At 38.8% G+C, this 27,079-nt stretch overlaps 1 protein-coding gene across 1 annotated transcript in view; it reads right to left on the bottom strand.

The window, feature by feature from the left end:
* Positions 1-27,079, bottom strand: part of LOC111566459 (gamma-aminobutyric acid type A receptor subunit gamma3) — a 66,957-nt gene extending 39,878 nt beyond the window's left edge. Inside the window, exons 1-3 of the mRNA XM_035946740.2 lie at positions 26,700-27,079; positions 26,311-26,456; positions 8,259-8,326 (exon numbers count right to left, since the gene is read on the bottom strand). Coding sequence (XP_035802633.1) covers positions 8,259-8,326; positions 26,311-26,456; positions 26,700-26,752 — 267 coding nt within the window. The 5' untranslated portion in view covers positions 26,753-27,079. The remainder of the gene's footprint in view (positions 1-8,258; positions 8,327-26,310; positions 26,457-26,699) is intronic.

The following is a 27,079-nucleotide window of genomic DNA, read 5'->3' as shown; positions in this document are numbered from 1 at the left end:
CAAGCTGTTCAGTTGCTTTAATATGCTGACACTCAAATCATATAAATATATAATTTCAAAATAAACTTGTCTAGCTAGTTTAACACATGCTAGCTGTGCAATATATAGAGAACATACTGTTGTGGTTCATACATTCTGTAATGAAATCTTGCACAAAACTGGCAACACGTGGCAGAATAACCTCCTCCATCCTACCATCTTGCATTATTGGTCCTGTTTTTGTGATAGTAGTGCTCTTTGCACATATTCTGCAAAACTATAAGTTAAAAGCTGACAGCCTGATTAGCTTCTCTCCCATGACTGTGCTGAAGTTTGCATCCATCTGTAATGAAATGCATTTCCTTGCATTAAACACAGTCTGTATATTATATGGACAACTGGGCAGCATAATTTTTTTCTCTTCAACATTGTAGGTACTTGTTATTACTCTATGACAACCACGGTGGTGACTTAACACTCTACCAGGCTCAACTTTTAATATTTTTTTGCTGCAATAACTGCCAAGGTGGCACAAACGAATAAACACAAATCCAAGTTTCATAGTGGGTACAGATGTATGCAGACAACTGAGCAATTCTGGGCATGTTACATTTTATGTTGTATTGATTTTTGAAGCAAATGCAACTCTTGCAGTGAACAGGTATTTTCTTCAAATAATAACATGTTGTTGCTTTTTCTTTCATGAACTTCAAAATAGGAACAAGAAATTGTGGCACCAGAGCTTTATTAACTCATTAGACAGGTCAAGAATTGCCACGTGTTATCTGCTGACATTTCCAAAGCTGATAATTTCTCTGACTCTTCAAACCTGGTGATAGCACTCAACAACTGTGGGCTCCTCTTAGCGACTGACAGGATGTGAAAATGTTGGCTAATTGGTGCCTACAAAGCAGAGAATTCTATAAAAAGATGTGAAAGCGCTTCCAGCTTTCAATTTTCACTGTGTGAAATGTCCTTACTAAGTGCCAGTTAACCTTACCTGCATCTCATCACAAAAGTCAGTGCCTGAAGTCTGCAAGGCAGCATCTGGATGAGCCAGATGACTCATTTTGGGAACAAATGCTGTAGACAAATGAAGTTTACATTTGTTCATGAAAAGAAGCAGCGTTTGATGAAAGGAGCATCTTTGTTTCTTGAGCTACTTTAAGAAAGACAAGCTTAAGCTTCTGTAAAGGCCTTCCCAGTCTCCTGACTTGAACATCGCAAAAGTTCTGGCTAGATCTTAACCTATAAATTGCACATACGCACAATTGTCTCCTAGTGTCTTCTGTTTTTTTTTTTTTTGTTTGTTTGTTTTTTTTATTTATTTATTTTTTTTACAACTGAGTGCATCATGGCATGAAAAGGGCATTTTTAGAATTAAAAACTCTTCAAACATTTTCTTTCATGCCCAAAAAATACATTGCATTTATAAAAGGGGAAAACTGTTTTTTATGTCATTCCATTTGAAAAACATCCCCAAATTCAGTTTTTACCAACTGAATGCCAGTATAAACAACCTTGGGCTTCATGAATGAGACGCTTTTTGAAATTTTAAAATACAATAAGTTTCATTGTGTAGATTGGAAGAGTGAGATGTGAAAAACGCAAATTCTACAAATTGAAAATATATGCCCACTGACTTATGTTTAAACTCATGAAATAGTGAACAAATACAGTATTTGAAGAAAGGCTTGTTGCAAACATTTGAAATGAAGGCATCTTTGCATGTCTTCACGATGTAAATTGTGCTAAAAAGAACATTCAGTATATAGAATCTGGTGAATCAAACCAAATCTCAAATATCCTGAATCATTTCTGTGATTGAGTTATGATGTAGACGATCAGCTTCTCTGCTTTGCTTAGTTTTGCTTTACTCCTGAATATCTGGAGCAGGTTTTCTGATGGTTGGTTTAGCAGTGGTAGTACCGTTTATCTACTGACGTGTATAAACTGGTTCTGCAGATGCTGAGGTGCTGTAACACGAGACACAGAATAATTTGTTTCGTGGTCACACTGGTATCATGAAAGTTATAAATAGTGGTAAAACAGGTAAGATGTTTTCATGTTTATTACATGCTAATTGAGGCACATGAGCAGCATATTAATATTCCACTGAGACCTGCTCTGTTTATGGTGTTACCAAGAGCCTCATTATATCATCCTCATGCTGATGACTTCATTACCCAAATCTTCCAGCCGGAAGCATAAAAAAAATTAGATGCAGCATTCTGTCTTATTAAGAGAAAAACACATTTTTTCCTCACTGTATCCGAGCCATCCATTAACTGCACTGAGCCCAGTGGCCCACCTATTGTTTAAAGATTTTTATTTTGTGAATGAAAAATGATCAAGGTCGATTTGTCATTGAGAGGGTCTGAGCCTGGTAGCCTGCAGTGGGAGTTAAAGAAAACCACAGAGGCAAGGATGCTGCAGCCATCCTGCCAGCAGCTCACTTGTGCAGCGGGAAATGAACTGGCATGAATATTGTATTTCTCTGGGCATCCGGTGTATGATGGTGTGTGAGTGGGCAGCTCTATCCACAGGGTGAGAATAGCATCATCAACCCCACTGGCACCAGCTTTTGTTTTGGCAGGAATTCCTCGATTACAGGATTCTGCCTTGGACACCGAATGACCCACAAGTATAAAAATTACTTCTTTATAATTACACAGATGCTCTCCTCTCCAATTGAACATATTGTTTGCTGCTTACTAAAACCTAGCTCAGCGGGTTGTTTCTTCTGAATAGGTCATAGGCGGTGTGTTTCAGTGTCACTATTTTGGATATTTACATAGAAGTATATAGCAATTAGTCAGCTGGAAACTAGTCAAAATACTGTTTAAAGATAATGTTTTTCATGCTGTTCGCTTGTCAGGAGGATGGCGCAAAAACTACCACAACGGAAAAAATTACTAGACCACCCTTGTTTTCTTCAGTCTCTTGTTCATTTTAATACCTGGTACAACTAAAGGTACATTTGTTTGGACAAATATAATGATAACTGTCATGGTTCCTGCCTGGCCTCCCTTCCTTTCTTCTTCTCCCCCCTCTTCTTCTTTTCCTCTCTCTACCTCTGTTTCTCCTTGCTTCTCTCTTTCTCTTTTCCTCTCTTCACCTCCTCTCCCTCACTTCTACCTGCCTCTCTCTTCCTCAGCCTTGGCCCCTCCCCCCTCAGTGCAGCACACCTGACTGCAGAGTTAATCAGAGCGTATTGGAAACAGCTGCAAGAGGAGCACAGCTGCACTGCAGTGTTCTGCACTGGATAAAGTCCAGCTCACTCCTGCACTCGTGGCCAGATCGTAGCCTCAGCTACACATGCCTGCTGGTCCATCTGCTCCCATACAGATTCAAACTAAAATAAATTATAGGTTGTCATGTATTTATGCTGAATTTTCTAGAATATTGCTTTTTTAAAATTCATACACCATTAAAACCAATACTATTGAAACATTTGTAAACACATTATAAAACAGGATTTACAGATACAGGGACTGCAGTATTTCATTCATGACACAAGTAAGCAAGCATGCCAGAATTATTCCCTTATTAGAAATTTGGCCCAAAATATCATCTTTCTATGACAATAAAACAAACAGCTGGGCCACACAGCTCTGTGCAAGCACAGCCTTTTCTTTTTCTGGAGACTGAAAATGGCTTTCAGCTTACACAGCCAGCAGGTGTCTGTGAGCTGAAGAGCTGGATCAGGTTCAAGTGAAAAAGCTGATGTGTGCAGCTGTAGCTAATTTTTATCCTGTGGAATGAAATCAGCGAAAGGGTCTGAACATTTGTCAGGTGCAGACAGAGTCACTCAGGTGGCAACAGTGATGACGAGGTTAGAGCCCCGCACACCCACGGTGCAGCCACGCAGGTGTTATCACTTAATTTTACTGATTGGACCTCAGCAGGAACACTGAGTGTGGTTGTGTGAAGGCTGGTTGACTTGCATTAAGCGAAGATGTTGGAAATGTTTGGGTGGAACAACCTGCAACGAGGCTGTTCAATCACATGGAATAAATGGGGTTTTAAGTTGATGTCAATGGGAGCATATTAACATGAGCATTTAGCTCACAGTGCAGTTGAACCTGGTGTAGATTGAACCCTCTCATGTCTCATTTCACAGCTGTCTCCCTACTGAACTCTGCCCCCCGCTGACACCCCATGCCCCTACACATCACTACACATTTGTCCATCTCATCCATGTCTCTCAGCCATCTGTATAATATGTCCATAGTACTTAAATCTGGATAGTATCTTCATATCAACCTTAAGATGTTATCTTCTTGTATAATTTCCATCATCTGCTTATTATGTCTATGTGATTCATACATATCCTTATATATGTATATATGTGTGTATATATATATATATATATATATATATATATATATATATATATATATATATATATATATATACACTAATGTTATGCACCTGTACAATATACTTATCGCCCAATAATCTGCATATTATGTCTATATCCATTCATATATATCCCTATACTCTGTCTATCAACATAGTATCTTTACTTCACCTCCAACTGTATATTACAATCTGTAAATATGTGCACAGCATCTCAATATTCGGTGTATTATGCCTATAACAAACCATTCGTATTTCATGGTTGTAATATATCAAGTCTCATTCACCTGTATATCTCTCTGCATTTTGTAAATCTTGCACTTGCTGCTTATTGCACTCCTGGTTAGATACCAAACTGCATTTCGTTACCTGTACTTCTACATGTGTAATGAAAATAAAGTTGAATCTCATCTAATGTAATCTAATGAAGACGCAGGTCGCAAAGCTTTGTAATTAAATACGAGATATCTTGAATGTCAAACAAAATCGAGAAGTAGTTTAGCATTTGGGAAATATGTTTTTCTGCTTTCTTTCTGAGTTACATTTCTCAGTTTCTGCATCAATTCCTTTCCTTGCCTCCTCTCCTGGCATCCTAGTCCATCCCACCTGAGATACAACTGAACAAGCTGAGGAAGAGACATGAGGAGAGAAAAATCTTCCACAAGAAATACAGCAAGTTTGCACCTGTGTATCCGCACTCATAGCTCCTTCTCAGAGCCTCTTCTCTCCTCGAGATGCATTTTTCAAACGAGACATCCTTCATAATGAGATCGATTTTCAGGTCACAGGAGGGAGGACAGAGAACAGAGGACACTCCCTGGTGTAGGCTGTAGTCAATGAAGACTGGCTTTACTGTGTGAAAAACACCCATGATGCTGTGTCACCCACCACCTCCTCCAAAAAACACACTTTAAGGACTGACGGACTTGACATGGGACTGTGCATGGAGAATTCTGTGGGATTCCCTGTGTGGTGATGCCTGGTCCTGGACAGCCTCTTGAAACTTCAATGTCAGCTTTGCTGTGGTTACTCTCTGTGTGCCTCTCACTTTTACTTGCTACTGTTGTGTTCTCTTAGTCCTGTTCTGACTGCATGTTTGTGTATGCTGAGACTGTGTTAGATTTGGTGATTATAGATTCTTGTCGGGACTTGTCCACGGCACATGACAGATAACAAGAGCTCGTCACTGACCAATCATTGCTTACTGTCTTTCACAAACTACTTGACGTCGTGAAGAAGGGGATATTAGGTACCTGTCATTGGTTAACCTCACAAACACATTGTGGAACTTGTCTTGATGGAAGGAGAAAATCTGCCTTGTTACTCTTTTTTTTTTTTTTTTTTTTTAGAGGATGATGCGGCGTTCAAGATACAGCATCAACTATAATATACTACATGGGACAAAACAGTTAATTGTTAATGCTCATTTATGTCTCCATCTTTTGGGTCAAGCTGTTTTTCATGCCAATATGATGTAGTCTGAACCTGGCATACAGGTTTGGACTTTAGGTCAAACCCTGCCTCGATGATCTGTTTAAATCCTTACTGCACATAAAGCAGGAGGATGAGCTGCCATGGAAATGTTTTGTGGTGTTTAGGGTGTTCATAAGGCATAAATATTTTGTCACACTGCACTGGGATATCGTACTCTATAGGCATGGGCTTCAATTACAGTTGCCACTAACAGTTGTTTTTTTTTCTTTATTGTTGTTTTGATTATTTTCTAGCCTAATCGCCTATGAACTGTCACAAAATGGCGAAAACGTTGATCATTGTTTTCTAAAAGCCCAAGATGATGTCTCTAACTATCTTGTTTTTTCTACAAACCCCAGATACTCAATTTACTGTCATAATAGAGCAAAAAAACAAAAAACAAATAGTAAATATATTTAAATTATAAGAGCTGGAATCATAGATATTTACTTTAAAAATACTGAAATTAGTCAATTATCAAAGTATTTTAAGTTCAAATTAATAGCTTACTTTAATAGCTGGCAAGTCATTGATAAATTGTTGCAGATTTTCTTTTGTTTGTATTTTATCAAACCTGTATCCAGGTTCAGACCTCCTTATTGAACCTGATTTCTTTTAAATCTGTTATTACCATTTTTAAATAGTTTGATGGTTGTTTTGCTCAGCACAGGGTAAATCTTTTGTTGTCGGTGTTAAATCTAAACATATTAAGAACTTATAATGAAGTCATGACATTAATACGATTCACAGTACTTACCTTTCTAACTTAAATCATGGGCATTCTGTTGTACTGACTGTTAGTTGTAGGTTTTCACCACTTCTTTAATCACATTCATGAACCCTGTCCTGGTTTATTTTTCTTATTATTGTTATATTTACCTCATAAAGCACAGACCTCAAGCCAAATGTCAGCAAAAGTGATCCTAATCAGATAATCTGGCCAAGAAAATGTTCTCTGTTTGGCTCAGCAGTTCTTTGAATCTGACTTGAAATCTGAACTAAGCATCTCCTCTCTGTCCATCAGACCATCAATAGTCTCTGTATCCTTTTCAAAAACCTATAACTCCCCTCACTTGACCATTCTTCAAATACCTTCACTCTAAGTATCTTTAAAGCTCCCATCTCTTGCCTCTTTCTTACCTTCTACCTCTATATCCATCTTATACACCTTCATCTCTCTCTGATCTCCTCTTCAGCCAGTAAGTTAAGGCTTCTCATGCTACAGGCTCCTAAAGTCACACTTCTGAGAAAAAAAAAAATAACAACAAATTTGCCAACACTAGATACACAGCAGTGACTCATGATCCTAACAATTTCAAACATTTGCAAATGTGACCAAGTCGTTCAACAAATAGACCGGGCAACTAAGACTCAAATTTGTTGTCATCAATATATAGGGTTTGGATAGAAGGCAAACGGGAGACTGAATTTGAAGCCAATTAATTAAAACACTGAAACAAATGACAGCTGTTAATTCACTGAATTACAACACGGTACCGAAAACTAAATATTAAAATTTAGAAACACAGTAAAATATTACAGTGAACTGGTTGGGTGTATTTCCAGCCACCTATTTTTATGCACACTTTCAAATTAAAGATCAAAAACCTCAAGTGGAAAAAAAAAATTAAATCTCGAGAAATGTTTTCATTTGGCCGAGGTTGAAAACTTGTAAAAACATGTAAGCACGGAAGCAGACTTTGTGAAGGAATTTTGATGCAAAAATGGTAAACCATGTGACTTCTTGTTATGCCCTCTTCTTCTGTAATGGTTTAATATCACAGATAAGGGAACTGGCATCACCAGCTGATTATAAACCATGGACATAATTATCATTTTATGTCTTTGATACCATTTCTCAACATTTGTTTGTTCACATGAGTTGAGATGTGACTTTAGAAACATTTTTTTTGTAATATACATCACAGTGCTCCCGCTGTAACTTCAGGGTGTGTACATGTAACCACCACATATATATAACAGCATAATAAAACACACTTTTGCCCTCAGAAGCTTACACTGATGATAAATGCTTTCATACAGCTACAAGCTGATGTGCAGAACAGAAACCTTTCCCAATCAGCTCAGTGATCACTGCTTAACCGGAGTCTTTCAATGTGATGAAACTTGCTTTTTTAACCTTGATCTTGGTGTCTACTAGCCTGTAAAGGGTTCATTTCAGCACAGTACATTATGTGGATTTCCATCATGCATTTTGCTTTTGTTTGATCATTTCATCATTACCCGAGTGTTCTGAATACAGACTTGGCTTTTGGACATCCAGCATCAATTTTCCACACTGATTTTCACTCTATCTGCGGCCAATTCCAGCAGTCATCAAGTCGCTCACATATTTAAACCATACATGTTGTTCATGTAATTCAAGCTCAGAAATCCGTATGAATAAGTGGCTTCATATAAACAAAGTAAAAGGTTTCACTTACCATATTTATTGAAGATACCGGTCCAATGCTGTTCACAAATATGTCGACATCAATGACAGTTGGTTTAACTGCGTGGGGAAAAGAGAAAAAGACTTAATTTAGACACAAACCCGCTTCTTTTGTAAATCAAAGTGAAGCTTGATTAATGAAACTTTAGAGTTCCAAGTCCTTTGAAGAGTGAGCTGCTGCTGAGTGAAGTGGTCGACAGGGAGTTACGCTTAATAATCACACATTAGTCTTCATCACAAACTGATGAAATGAAACGTCTATGTAAGTGTTTTCCTGGATGCAGGAATTATGCATCCATGTATTCGCTGCACCACAACACGTATGTCTGTTTTTTTCAGGGCCAATACGAATACCAATTATTGGAAACCTGTCTTTTATAATTAGTCTCCTTCATTAGTAAAGATTACGACTACTCAATATATGCTAAAGCGCCTCTGTTTACTGTGAGACTGATTGATTGATTGAGATCAATAACAGTTTGTCTTCTGCAGTTATGTCTGGTGTTCTTCTCAGTTTTGTGAATTTTTTACTGTTCCATGACTTTTATTGCCCATTAAAGCCCAAATCTTAAAGCATTATTAGCTATTGTTTTCCAGATTCTGTTTTAGGGTCCAGCTGTTTCAGCTACTGCAAAAGAAGCCAATTTCGTTATTTATGGTGATGCTTGTTGTGCATCCTGTTCAGTTTTTATTGGGTGTGTCTCGGCAAAAAAACATATATAGTCCCCCAATGCAGCAGCCTGGGTTCGATTCCAGCTTGCGGCCCTTTGCTGCAGGTCTTCCCCCATTCTGCCTCTCTACTAACCTATCTAATAAAGCCAACAAAAGGCCAAAAAATAACTTAAAAAAAGAAACATGTCCATCAGTTAAAGCAGATTGTTCAAGCTAGTCTTAGTTAGGAAGATGTCTCAGTACTTAGTGTAGTGTTAGCCACAAGCCAAGAGGCACAGCAAACCCCTCATTGATAGCTTTAGCCTAGTACCTTCAGCAAAATAAGTTCCAATTACACTGGCACCAACAGGTGAATTATTCTGCCATTTTCAGGGGAAACCGGGCATGACCATGTAAAACTGTGGTGTCTCCATACACAGCTCTGCTAATTCATCTGTCCCTGTCTGTAAACAGTAGCAGTCATTGTTGATTTGCTGTTACTCCTGACATGTAACAGCCAATCAGATTAGTGATTGCTCAATGTAGAATGTCAGAGGAGGTTCGGGATAGTCCACTGGGTCTCAATCCCACTTATCCCTTCTGGTTTTTATCCAAGCCAACTAATCATGAACTGAATTACACCTGCGACACCAGATGAATGCAATTAACTGATAAATCAGCAGAGCTTCTATCGTGGAACTGAACCAGGATGAAGCAGCACATCACCTGCAGGTAGTAGATAACACTACAAATTAAAAAGGCCAGAACCTGATGACTAACAGTACTGCTCATCAGCAGCAGAAATCTGATTCACAGTGGCAGTAATTAGAGCAACTGGTGAGGAGCTTACAGAATAGAATAGTTACCTGTGGTGGATTCTCTCACTTTGTAAGCTACTGATTTAATCACAGCCTAATATAATTATTTCACCACAGCCTTGTTGAGATCCTTCGGTCTTCATTAACACAGGCTTTACCTGGAAGTAGTCCTCGCAGTTTTTGCCATTTTGACATATTCAGTTTATTTTTCTTATTAGTTTGTACTTTTAAGCATTGAAACGTACAGCGACATCTGTTTTGCTTTTGTGAACTAAGGGCAGACACATTTAGAAGTCATGAAGCACAATTATCATTAGTTTAAGGCCATCTGATGAATTAATTCCAGTTTTTGTTCTTTTTTCAGGCACTGATTTGGGTCTCTTTGAAATCCTGATGGAAACATCTGACATTTTAGCTGCTTCATACTCCATTATATTCACCTGCTACTTGTGATTGTGGTCGTTTTGAACTATTTAAATGTAAAATAAATTGGCGTTAACTGACTTTTTGAGGACTTGGTGGTAGCTTCACAAACTGTGAACACAACAATGACATAATGTCTTTTTAGAAAAAAAGGTGAAAGAAATATAAGCAAAAAATGGCACAAAATTCCAGGTACAGGCACATAAGATGGGTTTAAAATGTCAAAGGACTTTATTTTAGTGGGCTTAAGAAGTAACAAAACTCATTGCCTTTCGCCCTGCACCTTCTTCACCTCACTTGTTGCTCCCCGTTCGCTCTACTCCTACTTGGCTCCCTATGATTTTGTCCTTTTTCACAGAATGAGACCAAATTCAAATTGGGTACAGTTTTTTGATCACTCCTAATACCTCCGTTTTGGTCTCCACCAACTCCTGAGGGTAACATCTGACTATTTAGCTGCAAAATGTTCTGTGCTCACTTGCTAGTGTCTAACCAGGCATATTGGGCTTCATCAGTGAGTTTTAATGAAATAAAGATAAAGATAAGATAAGATAAGATAAAGATAAAGTTCTTTATTTCTCCCCACTCCAGGGGAAATTTACATTGTTACAGCAGTTTTATTTACAATATGTACAAGGGTGGCAGAATTTTTAACAGAAAAAATAAAAATAAAAATAAAGTTTAAAAGTGCAAAGATGTGCAGTGCAAGAATGTCTGTGCAAATTTTATGGTTTGGGGTGGTAATGATATAGTCCAGTTTATGTTAACATCAGCCAGTGATGCTGATGTTGTAAAGTCTTATAGCAGATGGGATGAAGGACCTGCGATAGCGCTCTTTCTTGCAGGGTGGATGTCTCAGTCTGCTGCTGAAGGAGCTGCTTAAAGACCCCACAGTGTCATGCAGTGGGTGAGAGGGATCAACTGCTGCCATCTGAAAACAGGCTATGATAGGTATCCGAAACACTAAAGTTGTGCTTCTTAAAACTAACACAATAGCGATAGATGCTGAAGAAGATCTGTAGAACTAAGGGAGGCTTAATTGCTGCGATAACTGTGACTTTTCACATTAAATGTTGTCACGTTTTCCAGTGTTGATCTAAAAATATAGATTATTACAAGTTGGAGAAAAAATATGAACTGCATTTTTGTGACAAAACACAAAGTAGTAGGACTACTTTAAAAGGTTAGACAATTTAGAACAATAATCATCTTAAAAACAGTAAAGTACAAGTGAAGAAAAATGACAAAAACTAGAGCTGACCACAGATGTTTCATTTCAAATGAATAATTCCACTAATTTCACAGTGTCAATGCTGTGTCCCTCTGACCATTGATTAAGTCATGTAATTACATGTATGTCACATTCAGCCAACAATTACCTCATCAGAAAGGTCCTGGCAAGCCAAAGAGGAAGGTGTGCCTCACAGGCTTCGTTCCCTGCAGCGCCCCATCAACACACACCGACACACATCCTTTTTAATATTTACAGTCTAACTCTTCCTGCCAGTTCAGCCACTTTCAATCATAGTGGAACACCCCTGGCTTTCCCCAAATCTGCTGCTTGTGAGGATTTCATGCTCAGGTGTAGAAATGCCATTTAATGCTCGAACCTTTAAAACGTCTAAGTGACAGCTGTGACACGCTGTTGCCATGAGCGTTCACATTTGCATAGCATAGAGCTCCTCCATCATTTTACATTACCTGTCTGCAAAGTCTTCATGTCTCAGCCAATTAAATCCACAGCGAGAATTTTTCCACCTGCCAGTTTCTGTTCCAGCGTTCGGTTCACGTGCTACCAGATGGCTCACTGGAGGACACTTCTGCAGAGTCCCTGCTGAGGCAGCTTTTCAAAATGCCTATATTTATAACCGCACAACACCTGGTGTGCAACCTGAATAGATCTATTGTAAAGTCAGAAAAACAGCTTTAGAGAGCCAAATGTAATATTTGACAGAATGATTCAGACATTTTTTTGATAAGTGTTTTTCTCATCATGGATTAATCAGCCCTCATTTTGTGGTACATAACCACTCCATAGATGAGGCTGTAAGTACTTCAGACACACTGCTACAGGTGAGCTCACTGTGTTAACAATATAATCAAAATAATAACAAGAAAAGCATTCAGAGCGCACAGTACTCCGCCAAGGCTGCTCAGTTGACGTATCATTTCCGAGGGATGAAATCTTTAATAAAAAAATGACCTTGCGCTGAGCACAGGCATGTGTTATGCATGTACATGTTATATATGGATACCAAATTACGTGTAAATTACTCTTATAAAGGTCAGTTCATTGCTTTTGGCAAGCCTTTGTTTTGCTAGTGTTAAAATAAATGTTCCCTCCATGCTTTTATTTTGAAAGCGTATTTTTAATGTTACGGGCTTTTATTTTGTCACCATTCTAGCTGCAGAGCTGCACATCATTAATGTAGTTCAATAGAGCTGTTTGGTTTGGGTACTGGATATTTTCTGGTTTTCTTTTCGTCCCCTCTCTATATCAGTAGACTAAATATCTTTGATTTGTGCACAAAACAAGACATTTGAGGAAACCATCTCTGCTTTAGGAAACACTGATGATGTTTTTTTTTAAAACCATTTTCGGACATTTTACAGACCGAACACCTGATCAAGAAAATAACCCACAGATCAACATTGACAGTAATTATTAGTTACAGCGAAATTGTCCAGTAAAGCTTTTAAGTGCATCTGATTCTTTACATAATGACTGACGAGGCTTGGAGGTAATTTCATTTGTGTTTCAAGGATCATCTTTATTTTACCTGCTCTTCAAATGTATGTTGTTCACTGATTTTCAGTGTCAGTGGTTCCTAAAAAAAGTTAGTCAATGTAAAAAGGTCTGCTATATTTCAGTGAGTGACTATCGGTGAAGGAAATTGTTCAAGTGCATGTTTAAGGGCCACATTTCAAACATGAATTGCCCAGAAATGCCTAATTAACTGTCTTATGGAGATCTTAGTGAGAGCTGATTAAAATCTGGTTGTGATTGCGCTACCATGAACCAGAGATAGAAAGTCAAAACTTTAGCTGTTTGTGTCTGAATGGGAAACATTTTTTTTGAAAATGACAATAAAATTCATGCCACCAGTCACTGTAAATGCTGTTAATCATGCTAGAATTGGAAGTTCTGCTTATGTTGCGCAACAACAAAAGCACAGCCGAAGGTGTGGGCTGTAAAAAGGCTAACAACAATAGGTATTACAGTTGTTAATTACGTCCCTTTGAAGATTTACACCTTTGGTAATGAAGCTGCGTTACATTATTTCTTCATTATACAGTGCTAATTGTGTTGCAGGCTGTAATTCTGCACCTGCCTACAATGCCACTTAGCAGCAGTTAGGCTGTGACCAGTCATTCAGTAAATGGAAGCAGCTCATTAACTTTAGGGAAATAGATAACATGAACTAGAAATTAATTAGCGGATGTGAGTGGGTTATTTATCTGTGCAGCCATCGGTGAAACATTCTGACTGGTCATACTAGATATACTTTACTGTTCAGGGGGCTCTCTCCTCAAATACCAATACAATAAAAGTCTGATGATGGTAGCTTAAATAGCAACACGGGAATACCAGAGCCTGAACTGTCTCTGGGGAGGATATAATCTGCTCCACAATGGTGAACGAGCTCTCGGATACATTTATAAAATCATCCGGTGAGAGGCAGAGGGAAGACATAACCTCTGGTGAGATTTATTTGTCATTAGGGTGGGCAGAGGATGACGAACAGGTCCACAGAGACATTAGCTAATTCTCTCCAGGTTTGCGCTGGAGCCCGACCCTGTCTAATGAATGGATATACATTAACTGCTGGTGAAGACAAACTGCAGCCTCGTCTCTCTCTCTGACACACTGGCGCTGATATTTATGGCAAACAAGATCATGTGACCACAGATGGATATTTGCATTTTTGGGGTTTAATAAAATTAGAAATGTCCTTGTCAGGCCATATTATCCTGTCACCCGTATTCAAGAGACTGAGTTTGAACATTAAAGCATGAAAGGATGCAATGAAAGTACTGAACATTTGTGCTGACATGCAGTGGAGTTTGAGTCAATGTTATTTGCCACTTCTTTTTTTATCTCCTCTTACTTTTGTCTGTGTGACCAATCTAACAACTGACAACATAACATTGCAGATGCAGCTTCATTATCTGCCCTCACCAAGGGTAACTTTCCCCAGTTTACAAAGGACTGAAATATTTAATGAGTTGGTAAAAGTTGCACTGATGTGAAGAGTCAAACGGATCAATTCGTCTGCCCTCTGCAGCCCTTCATGTTATTGTGAGAGAGTCTGGCTCTTCCCACCACATCCTCTCCTGAATGGCTCCTCAGTAAAGAAGATAATCCATCTTTGATTTTCAGTAATTCCTCATCACCAATCACAAAAAGGTACAGGGCAGCGAGTAGGTGTTGCCTACACTGCACATTAGTGATGGCTGGCCAGTGCCGGAATAAAGAGGATTAACTTGCTCTTTGAATAACAAACAGGGCGAGACATGGTTGAATCAATGTCACCATATTACCTAAGGATTCCGTACATTCTCTATAGGTTTAAATATAAATCAACAAACAGCATTGCAAAATAAACATTCTGTCACAGAATGTAGCAATAACTAGATTTCTTCATGTAGTTTTTAGTTATGGTTTTCTCTGATTCACTATTAGTTGTCTAGTCATTGCACATTTATTATATGAAATATATACTGTTGGACAAAATGTTGGTTACAGCTTGTAAACATAGGAGATTTGTTGTAAAGCACCATTTTGTGAGTGTCACACATTATAAGATTACTGAGTAATTGAGGTGTAAATAAAACTCATAATAGGTGTTTTTGTTTCCAACTGAATGGTTATGGGGCACTAGAGGTATACAAATGAGCTGCTGCCTCTCTGAGGCAAGAATGGCAACAGGATGCAAATATCCAACAACAACAACAGGAGATGGGTTGAAAGAGGTCTGAATGCCAGAGGACCAATCAGGAAGCTATATTTGACAGCCAGACACAACTGGCTCCTCCGGTGGTCCAAGCAGTACTAAGCTCTTACTGTAGATCACCAGCAACATGTTCTGTTTGCAGATGAGTTGTGTTTTCTGCTGTACACAACTGATGGCCACCTCAGAGCATCTCAAATGCAAAATGAAAGACTCACTGAGGATTGTGTACAGACAAGACTCACCATTGGAGGCGGATCTGTACATGTATGGGGCTTTCACTCCAATGACAAATCAGACATGCTGATCTTTGGATCCAATGTCACTGCAGTTGTATATCGTGATACGCTGAGACATCACCTGTTGCCGTGAGCCTGGCAGACATTTGGCAACCAATATGATAATGTCTCAGCACGCAGAGCACAAACTGTACAGGATTTTATTGACTAGGAGGGAACTGGTGTTTTGCACCAACCGGTGTCCTTGTCTGACCTGCAGTTGCTGTTAGAAACCCACAGCCTGCTAATCTTCATGAACTTGGCCAGTATTTACAGGAGGAATGGGCCAAACTCCCCAGTGCAATATGACACACATTAGTGGAAAGTATGCATCGTAGATTGGCAGCTATCTTGCAAGCAAGAGGAGGCCATAGATGTTAACGGTTTGAACTTTTGCAATACATTTGTTAGTAAATTGTTGTAATTTAGCGTAACTCAGAAGCACCTCTGATCCAGTCAGCAAATTGTTATTTGTTTTGTAGGTATAATTGGGATTGTGGTTCCATATTTCTGATTAAATAGTAATAAACATATTGTTCTGAATGAAAACAACTGATAATTATGCAAAAAATTGTTTTTATTGCAACCAATTTGCAACCTGAGCTAAAACTTTGCACAAAATCACTTTTTAGAAACATTTTGACCAACAGGGTGTAAGTTAAAATGTGCTAAATATTGTGGCTGAATGATGATGTTTTGTTTTTCTACGATATGAGAAAATACAGTCATCTTTGCCAGATGGCTTTAATTAAGCCATTTGGAAAGAATGAATAACTCTAGAATGATTATGGTGTTATTGTTGGGGAGTGCATCTGCATCAAAAACAAAAACAACATTCTTACATGGCAAGGCTGGTAAAGACATCCAAAATATTTTTTTTTTTGCTTTGGGTGACTTTCAGATCCAGTCATCATACAGTGCTTAGTGGTGCTGATTATAATAGTCCATCCCTGTAAATGTCAGCAGCAGCTCATGAAGTTTCTGCAGTGGAGCATAGTGGCCTCTTCCTTGACAAGTTATCACAGAAACAGCTTTAACTCATGTAGTGTCACAGAGACTATTGGACTCTACCCGAATGCTGCCATCAGTTTGTTGCATATTTTTCCAACTAACTGAGCAATAATTTTGTAAAATAAAGGAGGAAATTTAATTCCTATGATTCCAGCTTCTTAAAATTGAATATTCTATGGTTCTTTCCTTTTCTAGGACAGTAAACAGAATATCTTTGGGTCGTGGACAAAGCAAGACATCTAAGGACATCATATTGGCCTTTGGGAAACCCTGATTGGCATTTTTCACCTTTTTCTGGCATTTTACAGAGCAAACAACTAACTGATTCATTGAGAAAACAATCAACAGATTGATCAATAGTGTAAATAACCATTCATTGCTGCCTTATTTTCAATTTGTTGGCCTTTTCTGGCAGTAAAGATAAGATTTAATATAATAAAATGTTACTTTGTCTCCATTAGCTGCTCAAACCTTTAAAAGTTTTACTATTGTTTGCTTGCTTCTCATCCTGCCTCATTGCTTGTATCTCCATTGTTGCATGTGTCTCCTCATTAATCACATAAGCTTGCAGGAACTCCCGATGACATAACTGCATATGGGAGAGCCGCTGCCTATTCTTGGTTGGCGTCGGCATACTCTGAGCCTGACTGATGGCATCAAGACTTCAACTTCTCCTCTTGCTTTCCAGGCTCATTACTAGATTAAATGCCAAGGGCTCTGAAATATTCAGAAAGCAGAACAGATCACCCCCCTCAGGCTAGCTGTACCCCGGCCGATCATCTGTCACCCAGTAAGCAGACGCCACAGCTAGTTTAAGGAGGACCCTTTAACGCTCATGTGGGAAAATAACTGCAATACGGCTGAGTCAAATCTAGGGGTTGTATTTTCACATTAATGTATTTATCACTTTTGTTTTGCTGTTTGTGGTTGCAAGTATGAGAGAAATCTGTTATGTCATGTGGAAACAGATAATAATCCGTCACAGACTCCCATAATTAAATCTAGGAGTATTTTGATGAAATGCGATATGAAGATCTTTATAAATGGCCATAAGCTTTAAACTATAAACAAACCGTCAGCTGGGTGTCAGTTCATTCTTAATTCGCAGAACCAGACCATTCTGTGGCACAAAATGCATGTTGTTATCATTCTGCTAGATGTTGAAAATGGTAACATGTAAATAGATGAAGGGGAGGAGAAAGCCACCTGAAATGTGCAGCGTTTGGCAAGCTTATGCCCACAGTCTACCTCTGGTGAGTCAGACTAGCTATTTCTTGATCTTGCAACTTTACTTTGAAAAAATATTCTTTACTCAAGGTAGATATATATTGAATCAATGGTTTAAGTAATGACTGGAGGATGACTTCAACTTAAACATGATTTATTCTGTGCTTTAACTATTAATGACCCCTACAAAAAGAGAGACTTTGAGCCTCCCCAAAAATCACATTAGGTTTAAGTGAAATTATAGGACTTTTTCTACTACTGAGGAAAAACATATGAAAACTAAGACACGATTTAGACTTTAAAGTTTAGTGTAGACTATCTCCAAACATCACCTGCACAGCTACTGCTTTACATTCGACTCATGTAGTAGAAATGCCCCTTGTTGTTTTAACCGTAGGTTGAAAAAGTCACATTCATTAATGCCAAGAGGACAAGGTCAATTGACTTTAGCGCGCCATCTGCCATCAAAGCACCCACATCACAACAAATGGCTTTCTAATTTACTTATCTGTGGTCTGTGGTCAGGGGAATTAAAAAAAGAGAAATGCTAATTGCCCACATCCTATTTATCATAGATTCTTTGAAATTATCCATACAAGTTAATTTAATCCGCTTTGGCTGGGCGACCAGGGAGGAATACAGATCTCTGATACACTACAGAATAATAATTTCCCGTGAAAATGACTGTGTGTGTGTGCGGACGAGGAAAAGCCAAGAAAAAGACCGGAAAAAGAGGATCTGGTAGTTCGGTCCCTAAAGTAGCTTAGTGAAAAGGTCACCGTGTTTATTATTCAGACACGTAGCTGCTGCATCCAGTGGATGACAGCTGAACAGCGTCGCACACACATCATCCTTAATATGTGAAAGTCCTGTTCTATCCATGAATTGCTTACTAGATTACTACATTCATCACTCCTACTTATTTCTGCCAAACAAGAACATTTCTGGAACAAGAGATTTAAGAAAAAAGTGTGCAACTTTAAATACGTTAGGCAGCTGCTAATTGAGATGTTCCGGTTTATGCAATCTAAAAGTGATTAGTCAGTGATCATTGTCACATGAGCTATCTTTGACATTTCAAACATGGCATCACAAATTGGGTAAACACCAATTCTACCTCTTTTTCTTCAGACTAGGAAACTTAAATCATACACTTATAAAATACTTTTCCAGGTATTTAAGCTATCATGAATCTAAGAACACCATTGATATCTTTTTCCATTGTATACATAATGTAAAATACTTAAGACCCACATTTGTCAATCTTCAGGCTCCTGAAGCGTTAAGACTCATCTTCTTTGACAGTTAGCATTTTTGAGATTGTCTTATTGACCTGTACAACAGCTGTAGTTCTTGGTAGTTTGAAAGGTTTCTTCCCTGATTCAAAAGGTGCAAAAATGGTTTTAGTCTCTATAGCTATTTACTCCATTCCTGACAATCTCTCAACCTCAAAACCTGCCAGCCTTTTGAAAGGCATGTTATCTTTTTTTTTTTTTTTAAATTGCCAAAATTACACCATGTATCAGCTTCAGAAACTATACAGATAGAATCATGTGATTTTCAACTGTTTAACTTCCCTTGAACACTAACTGTGTCATGCAGTTCCATTGGTAAAAACAACCAAATCTAATTTTAAAATTGTGATAGTTAATCAAAACGCAAGACTCTCTGGTACTAAGTTTAGTGGTGTCTTTTAGCAAAACCGTTATGGATTTATGAGTTTAAAGTTTTGTTTACTGTATATAGTGTCACTTTTGCAGATGCAGGTGGCTGTTTTTGGTGAAAATGTTCTGAAAACCTTCCCTGCACCGAACAGTAGAGAAATGAGGAGAAACAAATAACCAGACATTTAATTCAGAAGTTGGTGGAGACCAAAAAAGGGGCTAACAAATGTTAATGTTGCTTTGTAGCTGCTCCAGCTGTAATTAGCTGCTGTTTGCTATCCAGTTTGCCATATGAACCTGAAAAGTCCTAATATATCCATAAAATTTAAACACCTAAAATCTTATGATAATCTTCTATAATCCTGTCTACTGACTAAGATCATGACATAACTGACAGCTGCCAGGTAGCCACTAAATGGATCTTGACGTCAGACTTTTGACAGTTGCATTGCAGTTACATGTTTTGACAAAGATGCACTGTGGACATTACAAAGCTGTAGAGAAATTTCACAGACTTTACTCTGTGTTTTTTTCTTTTTGTGCTGTAGGACAGATTTGTCAGTGCAGTCTCAAACACATAGAATAGTATAATGAAGAACAAAGTCCATAAGAGAAAAAGCCCATTTGTACGACATGAATCTTACTGACATGGTCATATTGAGGCCACCAGTGTGCCAGATAACTGATCATTGTGACTTACGTTTGTTTGTGCCACGGAGACAGGAGAGGATTTAGAGCAGTGAGCGAGGCTGATAAAAGCACCTGAAATTGGTCGCAGGCTGACCGGACGTACGAAGAACAGCAGATAAGTGAGGAGAGTGAGAGGTTAGGCTTATTTATTGGAGTCAAAGTGACACACAGAGAAAGTGACACTGAGAAAGTGGCAGCTGGGATGTGAAAGTGGGTTCAGCTCTCTCTGGACCACATCAAAAGGTGTTTTCCAGAGCTCGATGTGTGAGGTCATGTACGCCTGTCCCTCGGTGACATATTTGTCATATTTGCTTTTTACTGTCCCCTCTCTGCCAGGCCAAAATAGCAGAGCTTATGTGGATCGGTATCCATGGTAACAGATGGAGTATACAGGATTGAAGTTATACAGATAAAGACGGTTTGCGTGAACACTATGAATCCCTACAGGACAAAGTAATGTGAATTTTGTTTACTATCACTGCACGTGTGACTTTGACGATCAGTTCAAACAGATATTTACATTGAAGTTCCAACTTGCCAACTTGATGTTTTTTTTCCAATACTTTTAAAGCATGCATGCAATATTTACTGTCGCTGTCTGGCAGTGCTGACCGATAAATGGTCACTGGATATGAATGTGTGCGATAAACAATGCAAAAGACTGTCTGAAATGTGATGAATAAGAAAAATCATTTTGTTTACATTTTTGAACGTTTGACCCTCAGATTAAATTGTGCCAGTTTGGTGGTGACTCCGAGCACGACGGCTGATGATGGGCATAAGAGTGAGGAAAATGAAAAAAGATGTTTTTGTTCACGTCAGATGAAAAAAAGAAAAACCTTTAATTTCTTATAGTTAAAATGTGTTAATTTAATGGATGTTCTGGTTAACTGGTTGGATATTTACCTGTAGTTTGGTAAAATCATGGTTAAAATCATTTATTTCACATTAATAGAGATACGGTTTTCATTTTTTAGAATCTATGTTAGCAGTTTACCTATGAAGGCGGAAAATAGGAGGAACTATACAGCTACTAAAATTAACGCATTTCAGACTACACGTAGTAATTTCATCCACTGTTAATATGTAAATATTAACTCCAGCAGCTTTAGATTACAATATGACCTCTTAAAAACAAATACACCAACACCAGTCAGAGAGCTGTTTGTTAGCCAGATCTAATGAAAGTCATGACTACAAATACAAAGAAGCTCCATCTGTGATAAAGAAGTCGTGACCACACATTTAACCTGAGATAACAGCCATGTCAGAGGCAGTGTACGCTTTATAAAACACAACAAGCTGTGGACATCCTGAGTGTCAGCTGAGGGCCTCCTGCTGATTCATGTGTTTTTACACTTGAGTTTCTCAGCCGGATCTAAACTGATCTCCAGCTCTGCTCTAAGTTGTGTGGTAGCAGAAGTCTGCAACCAGTTGATGCTTTTACTCAGATAGAAAAGCTGCATTTGTCTTCAAACTAAAACCTCACAAACAACAACTCACAGAAGCATTTCTTTGTCATGCATCAGTTGTATCTACATCACCATGTGGCAGCGTCCTGCCACCAGAGGCCAGTTTCCAAACCCTGAAACAGCGTAACAGAAGCACAGCGTCTGTGGAGGCACTGATTGTGAATGTGGGGTCATCAGAACAGAAAAACAACATATTCAGTGTGTACATGAGAGAATAAGTCAGTGAGTTACACAGCTCCTCGTATCTCTGTCCTCCTCTTACAGTTTCAACCTTCAAATGTAATTTATATTCATGAGGACATGCTAATCAGCTGCATCTTGACCCTTTGTTATTGTAGGTCAGCAAGTAAGAGAAACTCAGCTCAAAAATGTGATGATTTTTACTTCACTTAAAAAACAACCAATGGCAGCCTTGAAAACCCCAAAAATATTGTTCAGCATCAGCCCGCTTTAGCTGGAATCTGTAATTCTGTTGATATTTAGCTTCTTAGCATTTTTACATAATGAGCATAGGAGGTTTACCATTCCTCAAACTACCACTGCCCCATTTCCCCCACATCTCCCCTTCCCTTCCTTTTTCAGCACACAGAACAGACATGCCTGATTCAGATGTCATCATATTACATATTGGCCAGTAGGGACTTGCACCTTCTAGTAGCTAGTGTTATCATTTATTCTGATCACTGAAAAAGCAGAAAATAGCCCTGATAATGTTAGAATCAGAAACTGAATCAGCTTTAATGACCAAGTATGTGGAAACACACATGGAATTTGACTCTGGTGTGTAACATAGGCGACCTCTTGAAGTCATCTGAATAAGTATTAAGTAATGTAAAATCTCTGGTAGAGTTGTCACCCTGGAAACGTAATGAATGAAGCTTTCTATCATGTAGTAAACGCAGCAACAGACTGTATTTTAATCCAAATCGTAGTTAGCTTAATCAGTTGCCTAATTTAACCAAACGCGGACAGAAAACTCCAGTGAACAGAGTGAAAAACAATGAGTGAAAATGAGGCTTACGTCAAAAAATACTACTATAATAATGCTCCTGTTAATGCAAAAATCACAGCTCCACCACCATTAAAGATGTATATATTGTGAAAGCAGCTCACTGAGTCTACAGAGGAGGTTCCTACTGCTCCGTATGTACAGGAATGATGAGCGATGATGATGGCTACTTCAGGGGTCAGGTGACAGAACAGACAGCTGGTACACCAGGAGGAGCTATTAACTGAAACTACCAAAAACTAGACTGGATTAGAACTTTGTAAACAGCTGCCCAAATGTTTGACAGTTGTTCAGTTTACAAGAATACAAAGAATACTTTGCGACTAAGGAATACATGAAAGCACTGAGATGCAGAGTTTGGAGTCTTGCAGTAACAAAGTGGGCATTATAGTGGCCAGGTAAGCGGAGGGATGGATGTACAACAACAAGATGGCATGTGAAAGCTCCCTGGTTGTGTAGTGTGATGAAACGCTCCTTCATGGCACCCTTTGTTGTTAATAAAAGCCCACCACCTCTTTCATCGCCACTCTCAGACTTATTCCTTTTTGCCCAAACTGTCTGAAAGTTGGCCATGGATATGATTCCTGTAGATATGTCTCTATGAGGCACCTAAGGCTACTGTTACTAAAGTCCCCTCATTTCCTCACTGGCGCCGCTGGCTGGTCCATCTTGATGTACAACAATCACACATTGTCAGTGGTGATGACAGAAGATGTGGCTGATACCTGCTCTTATCCATCAGTGTCTGGACTCTTTCTCCTTCCTCTGCGTGTCTTTTATACATGGATGTCCATTGTGGTTGTTCTGGTCGCTATACAACAGGAACACCACTGAATAAAAGTGATTGCAAGATAATGAAAAAAAAACATAGCAGAAGTCTTCCAACCAATGTGTCCAGAGATGGCACAGCTCAAAAAAGTCATCGTGAATAATCCAGCCAAGAGTGGCAAAAAGAAAATTAAGAGAAGTTGGAAATATTACATTAAAAAAACAAGCAGAGCTACTTCAACAGGCCGAATGCACAGTTGGCGCTCATTTGTTGGTTCAGTGAGAGATTTAAAAGCAACCTCATCTCAGATACAAGATTTGATGAATAAAAAGCACAAGACTCTAATCAGCAAAAGTTCTGTCAAAAGAAAGCTATCTAGAAGTTTCTCAAAGGACGAAGAGAGTCTCTGAACCACTTCTCAGCAGGGCAACAAAGAGACAAATGCTTGAGTTGGGCTAAGAAAGAATAGCATTTTATAGTGAAGGATGGAAAAAACGTGGTATTTACTGATAAACCGTAGTTAGAGATTAATGGTAGAAACAGAAGTGTGTATGTAAGGAGACCAACAGGAGGGGGAGAGACATCACAGTGAATCAAAACCCACAGTGAAACATGCTGTTGGGAGTATTAAAGTCTGGGGAAGTTTGCTACTGTGGAGTTGGACACCTGCAGAGAATCGACTCCACCATGACCAAGGAGAAGCAGCTCTCCATTCTTCAGAGACATGCTCCACCCTTTGGTTTGCATCTTTGGCAAGAAGGACTGATACTGCAGCAGAATAATGAGCCCTAACACAGCTCAAAGCGTAGAACTTTGGAGCGAGAGAGAACTGGGAACGGCGGGTAGTTCTGGAGCTAAATTATAGGTTTTTTGTAGTTGTTTTGGTGTTGGCTACGGCCCACAGTAGCCTGTGTGAAGGTTCAGTAAACCACCAGAAAATTAGATAAAGTCTCATCCATTCATCACAGAGGGTCACTACAATATGTTGCATCGTTTTTGCAACTTGACCGATGTTCATTGGTGTTTCGCCCTGTTCCGAGCGTTTTTGTTATATCTAATTTCACTTCTATGGAGATGGCTTTCCTTTTCTTCGAAGTATTGCCATCAGAAGAGTCTGACTTGTGCTTGGGAGCCATAATGAAGGGCAGAAAATTTGTGAATATAGCACAATCCAAGATGGTTTACAACCGGATAATGTAAACAAAGCCGTCTTATAGTGTTGTGTGATGACGTATTCGTCCGCTCCACTCGTCAACTAGTTCCATGTAACCAGTTCCGACGTAACAACGAAACATTGTAGATCGAAGATGTCATAAACCTAGGACCCCCTGTACTAATAAACTAATCAATGTTCTAATCTGTGTTCTATCAACTGCAGTACCAACGGTGTAAACGGACTTGACAGCAAATCAGGACCAAATATAAAAACATATAAATACGATTTCTGCATCACCAACTAAATACATGTTGGGTTCCCATGGCAACGTGATGCATACAGTGTGGAATACTGTAACTAAACAGCTTCATTCAGTGGTTTTAGTAACGTACAGCTCAACATGTTTGCAGATACAACATATTCCCTCTGCTGAGAATCTGTATCACTCATAAATAAACATCAGGGAACAGTTTGGTTAAAGGTAGACGCGTCTTCCAACCAACTTAAATCTGAAACTCTGGACCAGGTTAGTGCCACAGCATCATGGATCAGCTGCTTCTTTCATCATCTTTGTCCCTGAACAGCATGAAACATGTTCAGTACCAGCTGACACGAAAGAATCATTACAACTTCCCTGATCATAAACAATTCCTGAATGCTTCTTTGCAATTTTGTCTCGTACAAGGCCAAAGATATATTTTTTTCCTCTACAAGGTTTTTAAATGATTAGCAAACAATCTTTAGTTTACGAAGTCTTCTTCTTCTTCTACTCTCTTTATTATGGCCATGCATACCGTAGTCTACACTGCCTCCTTCTGATGATGACACTATGCAGCCCAGGTTTTTCGCTCCACAGCAGTTAATGGAAACATGCCTCGTTTTCTTTGAAAAAATTGTGGAACATTTCAAGATTTGTTCAAACAAAATGGTGAAGCTCATGCAGCTCAAGTGTTAACCTGATATCATGTAAATGCATATTTATAGCACCCCACTTTTTTTCTTGTGTCACATTTATGCATTTCAGGCTTTTCATGTGTCATTTGCAGCATTTAAGAAGTGACATGCAAACAATGCAGACTGACTTTGAGGCATTTTTTAAATTTTTAGGCAGTTTATAATGAAACATTTTATATTAAATTGTTTTTTAGAAAAACAGAATAGAGGAGTGCTCCTTGGTGCTGTGATACTTTTGTACCATTCTGTAGGTTTAGAGAAAAGTCTCAAACATTCTCTTTATTTTGTTGTTTTCTTCTGCCATTAGTTTTACTGCACTGTTTCTTCATATAGCATTTTATTTTTGCTGTAACTGCAGAACATGCTGCACACAGATGGAACCACCCTGCTGATCATCTCAAAAATTGCTTCCACTTTCAACTAAAAACTCTACAGTTAGGATCTGTTTTTTGTGCAGTTGAAGCAACTAATCATTTATTCTGGGACTACAACTGTGTTACTGGTCAAATTATATGCTTATCCATCTGTGTTATACTTTCATTCTGTGTGTCTAATTTCATTTTCTTCCTTTTTTAAAACCTCATCCTAATCAGTTTTATTTCTGAATGCATTTCTTTGTGAATGTCTCTGCCTTTGATTATTAAGACATCTCGGTGCTTTATGAGGACTTGAATGAACTCTCTGTGTGAGTGTATTGTTATGCAGGTTGTGTCTTACACTGCATTTTAAAATCAGCCTTTTCAGCCAGTGTGACCCATTTGATTATTATCTATTACTGCTGCTTCAACTGAAAGATTGAAAGACTTCACTTGTCTGCACATTTATCAGATTATAAAACCAACACAATCTGCAGATTCCACAGTTAGAAATGATTAGTTGTGGTCGTTGTGCATGAGGATAATGAGATACTTGATTTGGATTCACAGTCTGCGATTAGTTTGGTGAATAACTGTGCAGCAGTGACTCTCACCTCCGATGTCCGGCCGCAGATTCTTATCATATTCTTTCAGTAAATTATTGAGTATTTCCGTGGCGTCGGTTTGCTGGGATTTAGGAGCCAGCATCTGGTTCACAGTGACGTCCTCGTAGTCCTCCTCGTACTCGATTGTTAGAGAGCTGCAAAGGTGAAAAAGAAAGGTGATTGGAAACAGCAGAGGCACTGACTGGCTTAAGACGAGGCTGCTGTACACAGTCTGCATGTATGTAGAGCACCATGGTAGTGTGTGAAAGTCACAGAAACTTCGTGCGTAAAGTTTTCTACAGGAAACAACATTAAGTGCGCATTTAGAGCGTCGCCAAAACGCATCCAGCATTTTTAAAAAATCTTTATGAAGGTTTAAACTTTAATGCGCCACTCACCAGGTGTGAAGGAGCGACAGAAGAAAGACATAAGCCAGTAATTTGGATGGCATTATTTCTAGCAGGAGGACAACAAGTAGAGCTGAGACAGGTCGGTGCGTATCTGCGTCTGGACGCGGCGGTCACAGCTGCTCAGAGGAGAAAGCGGCGGAGTGGAGCTTCATAGTTTGTAATCCAACAGAATTGTGGCTCATTGTTTAAAAAAAAAAAAAAAAAAACTCGAGTTTTCAGATAGATCCGGTTCATTTCAGACCATTGAGCCGCTTGTCACCTTCCCGTAAAGGCTTTACGGTTCCTCGATTTCGGACGGTGCCGGTGTTTTACGCAGGTGCGCGCACTGAGAGAGCCTCCTCTGAAAGCCTCTTTATTCATCAGAAACT

The sequence above is a fragment of the Amphiprion ocellaris genome, chromosome 2 (assembly GCF_022539595.1).
Source record: "Amphiprion ocellaris isolate individual 3 ecotype Okinawa chromosome 2, ASM2253959v1, whole genome shotgun sequence".
Classification (NCBI taxonomy): Eukaryota; Metazoa; Chordata; class Actinopteri; family Pomacentridae; genus Amphiprion; species Amphiprion ocellaris.
This window is presented reverse-complemented; position numbering and strand designations above follow the sequence as displayed.